At 36.8% G+C, this 7,800-nt stretch overlaps 1 protein-coding gene across 1 annotated transcript in view; it reads right to left on the bottom strand.

Moving 5' to 3' along the window:
* Positions 1–245: 245 nt before the first annotated feature.
* LOC107567605 (homeobox protein SIX6-like) overlaps positions 246–7,800 on the bottom strand; it is a 14,001-nt gene continuing 6,446 nt past the window's right edge. The window contains exons 2-3 of the mRNA XM_016253305.1: positions 4,012–4,175; positions 246–1,185 (exon numbers count right to left, since the gene is read on the bottom strand). Of these exons, the coding sequence (XP_016108791.1) occupies positions 981–1,185; positions 4,012–4,175 (369 nt within the window). The 3' untranslated portion in view covers positions 246–980. The remainder of the gene's footprint in view (positions 1,186–4,011; positions 4,176–7,800) is intronic.

Below are 7,800 nucleotides of genomic sequence, written 5' to 3'. Positions count from 1 at the left end.
TTTTTATACAAGTATGGATCAGAAGATACAAATTTCTTCTTTTGTGTTTTACAGAATTAAATGATGCTAATATTTGAATTTATTCCTTCAAATGGTGATTTAGGTTTTGTAAAGCTGTATTATTTGAACGGGTCATTTAACGGGTTCTTTGTTTTGCCAGCTGTTTAGCATCTACAATTCAAACTCTTCAAGTCTCTTCAAAAATAATTTCATTTATTTCAAAACTGCAAACAACAGACAAATGAAAACAAGACAGTCGCGTTCTTCATGTGACTTCGGTGAGTATGTGTGTGGAAATGATAAATGACAGATGATCGTACAGTTTGATGTCGTAGGCACATAAAAAGCTGAGTGTTCACTGAAATGAAATGGACAGTATGTTGATGTGTCCTAAATTCACAGCGAGGTCAGCAGCATTAATATTCCATAACATGTGAGTTAATCTATGTTCATCATGATTATATTCCTGTGTAAAACAATTCAATGGAGCTAAATCCTCATTTAACAACAAAATGCACAAGCAACTGACACAACCTACACGATGTTCTTATGAAAACATACAGCAGCACGTTACTTCTACCTTCAAGATCAAACCGTTTCATGTTTATAGTGCTATGAAAGGCCTGGCTGGACCATCTACACTAGACTTTGAATACAAAATATGCATAATATATGTCCTTCTGTGTGATATGTCTCATATTTTGTGCCACCTGAGTATTAGAATGATTGAAAAAGCCAATGAACCTGAAAAGATTGATTTGGCACGTGCCTATTAAGAGGTCCAGTCTTAAAATTGTAGCTCCTCTTTGGTCAGGGACGGACCAAACACGAAAAAGGGAGTAACTTTGTCCTTTTTAGTCAGATTTCTTAACAGCAAATCGAGCTGATTCCTCAGTCTTTCCTTTAAGTGCATGTCTAAGCAGCAGTCCTCTGCCCTCCAGATGCTTCAAAGCCTCATGTGTTTCCAGTGCAGGCATTCTTCACGACTCAAAGTCACTGTCGCTGCTGACAGATATGTCCGGCGTGGAGGCCCCGGTCCCCCGCGGCCCCGTGCCCGAGCTGCAGTCGCTGTTCTCCCCCGGGCTCCCGGGACGATGCGGTGAGGAGCCCTGGAGGTGCGTGTTGTGCTCCGAGGAGCGTTCTGGAAAACTTCCGGAGGGAAGGAGGGAGGAATCTTGCTGCAGCCTGGGGGGAAAAAAGAGAGAGCAGTAGATGGATATTTACTCTTGAGATGCAAATCAGCATAGACACATTTGAAGCTCCTACACTCTTAAAGGGTTAGTTCACCCAAAAGCTAAATTTCTGTCATTAATTTCTCACCCTCATGTCGTTCCAAACCCGTAAGACCTCCGTTCATCTTCGGAACACAAATTAAGATATTTTTGATGAAATCCAAGAGCTCTCTGACCCTACCATAGACAGCAAAGATACTTACACGATCAAGGCCCAGAAACGTAGCAAGGACATCGGTAAAATAATCCATGTGACATCAGCTACGAGAATACTTTTTGTGTGCAAAGAAAACAAAAATAATGACTTTATTCAACAATTTGTCTCCTCTGCATCACCCTATAGCACCATTTTGGAGAGTATCACATACGTAAACAACGTATGCAATGTATGTATGCGGATATGCTGTTTATGTTGTTTCCATTTTGATCTGAACGTAAACAGCATATTCGCATACATACGCTCTTTACGTATGTGATATTCTCCAAAATGGCACCAGGGTGACACAGAGGAGACGAATTGTTGAATAAAGTCGTTATTTTTGTATACAAATTTTTACAAAATTTGTATACAAAAAGTAAGAGTATACAAAAAGTATTCTCGTAGCTTCGTAAAATTACGGTTGAACCACTGATTACATGGATTATTTTAACGATCTCCTTGCTACGTTTCTGGACCTTGATCGTGGTATTACCCTAGCTGCCTATGGGAGGACCAGAGAGCTCTCAGAATTCATCAAAAATATCTTAATTTGTGTTCTGAAGATGAACGAAGGTCTTACGGGTTTGAAACGACATGAGGGGGAGTAATTAATGACAGAATTTTCATTTTTGGGTGAACTATCCCTAACCCATAAAGGTTCCAAAAAGAGGTTTTTCACAGTGATGCCATAGAAGAACCATTTTTGGTTTCCCAAAGAGTCCTTCAGCGAACATTTCTTAAAAATAACCTTTTTTTTCTTTATGTGAAGAACATTTAAAGGGGTCATCGGATGCCCATTTTCCACAAGTTGATATGATTCTTTAGGCTCTTAATGAAAAGTCTGTAACATAGTCTGGTTAAAATTTCTCAATGGTAGTGTAAAAAACCCTTTTTATACCCTGTCAAAAACAGCTCTTTTCAGATCAAGCCGTTTTTGTAGCATTTCCCTTTAAATGTTAATGAGCTCTGCTGACCCCGCCCCTCTCTTCCAGCTGCTCTCAGAGAGACTGTTTACTTTAGCCGCACTCATCGTGAAACTTGCTAATTAGCACATTTTTAGGAAAGGTGATTTGCAAAGATTCATTACAAAACATTACACTCACTTCTTCTGTAGATGAGGCTGGATCATGAATGATTCGCGCGAACATAGACGCATTTATGTAGATCGGGGGGCGCATTCCCTTCAGAAACAAACATAACCCACTGCGAGTTCAGCGGCTCAGATGTCGGAGTAAATGACGACTGCTATGTTCATTATTACATCCAACAACAGAACACCTCAGTCGCTCAGGAGTCATTCTTGTCTACATCTGCTCCGGTGGTGAAACACTGGCGGACTGATGACAGCTCACTCAGGGCGGAGCTAAAACACCACTCCAGTCTGTGCTGAAACACTGCTGTCAATCAAACTATCATGGGAGGGGCCTGTCTGTGTGACGTCACTCAGGGCGGAGCTAAGACGCCAGTCCAGTCTGTGCTGAAACGCTACTGTCAATCAAACTATCGTGGGAGGGGCCTGTCTGTGTGACATCACACGGCATCTGAGATCGGCTCGATTTGAGAAAGGGGAAAACATTTAACCAGATTTTTAAAAAAACACCGGGTGGATTTTTATCATTATATGGTGGTTGTGTACACACACTGCCAACACACATTTCAGTTCAAACAACTTGTAAAACTGCATGTAGCATCCTATGACCCCTTTAAGGGAAAAAGGACCATAAGGGAAGTCCATATAACTTGTGCACTTTATTAAGCTTTCTGAAGCTATACAATATTTGGTGTAAGAAACGCACCCAAATTTAACTATATGCGAATATATCATATGCATAGTTTTATAGTGCTTTTGACCTAATATTAATTAATGGATCTGAGCAAACATGAATTAACAAAGAAACACTTTTATGAATTAACATTAACAAAGATTACAAAATATATTGCAACAAATGCATTGCTCACTGTTAGTTAATATTAGTTAATGCATTAATTAACATCAAATATTGAACATGATTGTAAAGAGTTATCATTATTTTATATGAGCTGTTCATATTACTGGCTTTATTTAATACCATGCAATGACCTGTGCATTTACGTTGGTAGTATTTTTAGTATATTTAATACATTATAATAGTATTTATTAAAAGTTTGAATTAGCTTTTATTTATGTATGCATATCTTTTATATTTACTTAAGTTTTAGTATATTATAATGTGCTTTTGTCATTTTTATTGGATTTGTGTTTTTTATATTTCTAATATAGCCTTAATTTCAGTTGTAGTTATAATGTAATTTTTTGTACATTAACTAATTGCAGTTAGTTGCTGAGGCAACATTTCTCATTTATGTATGTTTTTTATATTTCTACTTAATATTCATATTTTATTTTATTTAAACTATATTTCAAATAATGAAAATGATTTGAATAGTTTTGGCTAACATTAACAACACCAAATGAGCAATGAAATACAAGTTGGCAAATACAAGTTTCAAGACAAATCTCAATTAATCATGTCTTGTTTTTTGTTTCTCAGCCATTCATTTTTACAGTGTAGCTGTAATATACGATGCTTGTTTGTGTACCTGTTTTTAGCAGACGCTGCTCTGTCCCGCTGTCTTCTGTTTTTGAACCAGTTGCCCACCTGAGTGGGTGTGAGTCCTGTGGCCTGAGCCAGATGACGCTTTCTGGAGGGGTTTGGATAGGGATCCTGCAGGTACCATTCCCTCAGGAGGCTACGGGTTCGCTCCTGAAAACACAAAACCAAGTCCAAAAAATGACAGTGACTTAAGTTACAGTATCGTTCAAGAATTTGAACGATAGGCTGCAGTAAAACAGTGAAATATTATTACAATTTAAAATAGCTGTTTTCTGTGTGAATATATTTTATAATGTAATTTATTCCTGTGATGCGCAGCTGTATTTTCAGCATCATTACTCCAGTCTTCAGTGTCACATGATCTTCAGAAATCATTCTAATATGCTGATCTGCTGCTCGAGAAAGTATTATTATCAATGTTGAAAATGGTTGCGCTACTTTATTTTTTTGTGGAAAATGTGATACTTTTGGGGGGAATTGAATATAAAGTTCAAAAGAACAGAATTGATTTAAAAGAGAAATCTTTTTAAAACGTTATAAAAGTCTTTACTATCACTTTTGATCAATTTAATGCATAAAAGTGTTTTTTTTTTTTACTTACCGACTCCAAACATTTAAATGCTAGAGTTGACTGAATCACACATTCATCCTTTTTTTTTTTTTTTTTTTTTTACACATTTTTTAATTTTCCAAGAATGTTTCTCATTTATTTGCATAAATCATCAGATGTTTGTGCACATTTTCAGAAATGACCTGTAATAACCTATTTGTAACCCTGGACTACAAAACCACTCATAAGGGTAAATATTTCTAAGCTGAATAAATAAGCTCTCCATTGATGTATGGTTTGTTAGGACAGGACAATATTTGGTCAAGATACAACTATTTGAAAATCTGGAATCTGAGGGTGCAAAAAAATCTAAATATTGAGAAAATCATCTTTAAAGTTGTCCAAATGAAGTTCTTATCAATGCATATTACTAATCAAAAATTAAGTTTTTTACTGTATATATTTATGGTAGGAGATTTACAAAACATCTTCACAGAACATGATCTTTACTTGATATCCTAATGATTTTTGGCATAAAAGAAAAATCTATAATTGTGACCCATACAATGTATTGTTGGCTATTGCTACAAATATACCCCAGCGACTTAACACTGCTTTTGTGCTGCAGGGTCACATATGGTGAAGCTTAGTGTCTTTTAAAAAGCTTGAGATGGATAACAGCATTATATCTCATTAAAGCACATTTAAAATAATCAGTCTGCAGGGTAGGATGTATTTATAGATCACTATAACCTGGAGAAACAAGACAATCAGTCTCATTACACTGGCAAAAAAAATACAAATGCGAGTAACATCTAAATTAACCAAAGTTATTCAAGTCAAAAATCAACTTTCCCTCATATGCACTGTTTATAGTGTTGATTTGTTGCACTCAGCTTCACAGTATACACTCGTAGTCGTGCAACAGTCGATATTTCATCACGATGTCCTTGGAAATCCAAGCTAAGAAGGGCAGAAATTGTTATTAGGCTTAAAGCACTGTTCTGGGATCAGGCCTTCTGAAGTCAATCCCGGTTTGTGTGTTAAGGCACTAGCGATCATATACCGTCTGCTGCAGTGATTACGCTCCATTTCCACCTTTGTGAAGTGAACCAGCACACAGACCACTTTATAATCCACTTTCCGTTTCAATTCATATTCGGCCGGTCTGCAAAAACAATCACGGACTCGGGGAATCGTTATGAGGGCTTTGCAAAGCAGTTTAGCTGTGAGTTAATCTGGCCACTCGCGTCTGGAGCAGGGTGAAAAGGTAGAAAGTCATCGTGGGGAATGAGAGCTTAAATGCCACAGGTGGTCCCCGGCTCAAGAGGCTTAAGCAGTGCCGGGAGAGTCTCTGCCTGCAGGAGCTCGGCATGCTGTCGTAGCTGCTGACGAATAATGCCGTGTTTGCATTGTGCTGTGGAGAATGAAGCGCAATTAAGCCCTCATTTGTTTGCACTGCGACTGTTTAAATACACTTTAAAAGTGAAAATGTAGAGCTATTTCTGCTTAGTCAGGCCCTCGAAATTACTTTGTTCGTCACATTCGATTATATTTTTGCCTGGAATTGAGCCAGGAAAAGTAGGTTTTACAACAAGAAGCACTTTTGTTTTTAGATGACGAAACATTTTAGTGCACAAACAATATTTAGACTTTGTTAGACTTTAAGTTGCACTGTAAAAAGTTGTTTTTCAAAGTTGTAAATAAAGATTATTGTTGCACGTTTTACAAAAAATTATTTGTAATATTAAGTCTATTTACTTAAAAATGTCATGTTTATTCAATGTTACTTTCCGTTTCTTTGTAATTATTTGTGAAACTGACTAATTTCTGACTGAAAATTATTACATCATTTTTTTTCAGTATATATATATATGTGTGTGTGTGTGTGTGTGTGTGTGTGTGAGTGAGTGTGAGTGAGTGAGTGAGTGAGTGTGAGTGAGTGTGAGTGTGTGTGTGTGTGTGTGTGTGTGTGTGTGTGTGTGTGTGTGTGTGTGTGTGTGTGTGTGAGTGAGTGAGTGTGTGAGTGAGTGTGTGTGAGAGTGAGTGTGTGTGTGTGCGTGTGAGAGAGAGAGTGTGTGTGTGTGTGAGTGCGTGTGTGTGTGTGTGTGTTCTAGATGGTCAGCAGATATTGATCTTGTAAGTGTTTTCATAATATTTACACTAAATTCACTATTACAAATATGATATAATTTATATAAAGTCATTTTAAAAATAAAATTTATCCATTGACTAGATTGTTTTCTGAACTGACTGATTTACTGGCTTATAAATATCTGTGTAGAAATAGTTTCTAGGTTAAATAATTAGTTTCAGTCGATACTTGAAATTAGTTTTGTAGATCAATATATTTTGTGCATATGAATTTCTTTAGAAGACTAAATATGTAATTGAAATGCATGAGTTAGGAGCGGAAAGTGAAGGAAACGCTTCCACAAGTTCTTACTGCTTAAAGGCTGATGGATATGTTTGAGAGCATTGCAACTTCAAAGGAGATCAAATATGAGGGAGTTTGAATTTATGGTCACTGCACAACCCTCATCTTTCCATCTGTGCGGTTTCAAAGCTTTTATGACCAATATCAATTTAAAATGTGGCAAGTAGTCGTAATAAGTGGGCATGTATCAAAATATCCTTCCTTCAGTCTTTATAACTTTACATTCTCAGAAAAAAAGGTACAAAATCTGTCACTGGTGGGGTAACTTTTCAAAAGCACTTTTGTAGCCTACCTTATTTTCCCCTAAGGGTGCTTATTAGTAGGCTACTTTAAAGGTACATACAGTGGTGGCCAAAATGATTAGAACACTAGTATTTTCAGCAGCTAAAAAAATGGTTTTAAGTCAGTTATTTCTATCTTTTGCTGTAGTGTGTCAGTAGGAAATATCAGTTTACATTTCCAAACGTTCATTTTGCCATTAATTGTAATAATCCAGTGAGATTTTTGCCTGACAGCAGCCAGTGCTCCACACAGAGATCTGATCATCATCAGTCTGTCTGAGATTACATGAAGAAACAGAACAAACTGAGACAGACTCAATCCAAAAGAACTGTGGCAGCGTCTCCAAGACGCGTCAAGAAACCTAAAAAAGCTGCTTTAAACGCAAAGGATGCTCACACCAAATGTTGATTTAATTTAGTTACTAGAAGTTAATTGATTAAGAAAATTTATTTATGGCACTATCATGACAGCATCCTAATTTTACACAAGTGCCTAAAACCTTTAAC

Source organism: Sinocyclocheilus grahami, unplaced genomic scaffold, assembly GCF_001515645.1.
Source record: "Sinocyclocheilus grahami isolate Dianchi unplaced genomic scaffold, SAMN03320097.WGS_v1.1 scaffold1172.1, whole genome shotgun sequence".
Classification (NCBI taxonomy): domain Eukaryota; kingdom Metazoa; phylum Chordata; class Actinopteri; order Cypriniformes; family Cyprinidae; genus Sinocyclocheilus; species Sinocyclocheilus grahami.
Note: the sequence above shows the minus strand (reverse complement) of the source record. Positions and strands in the feature narration are given on the sequence as shown.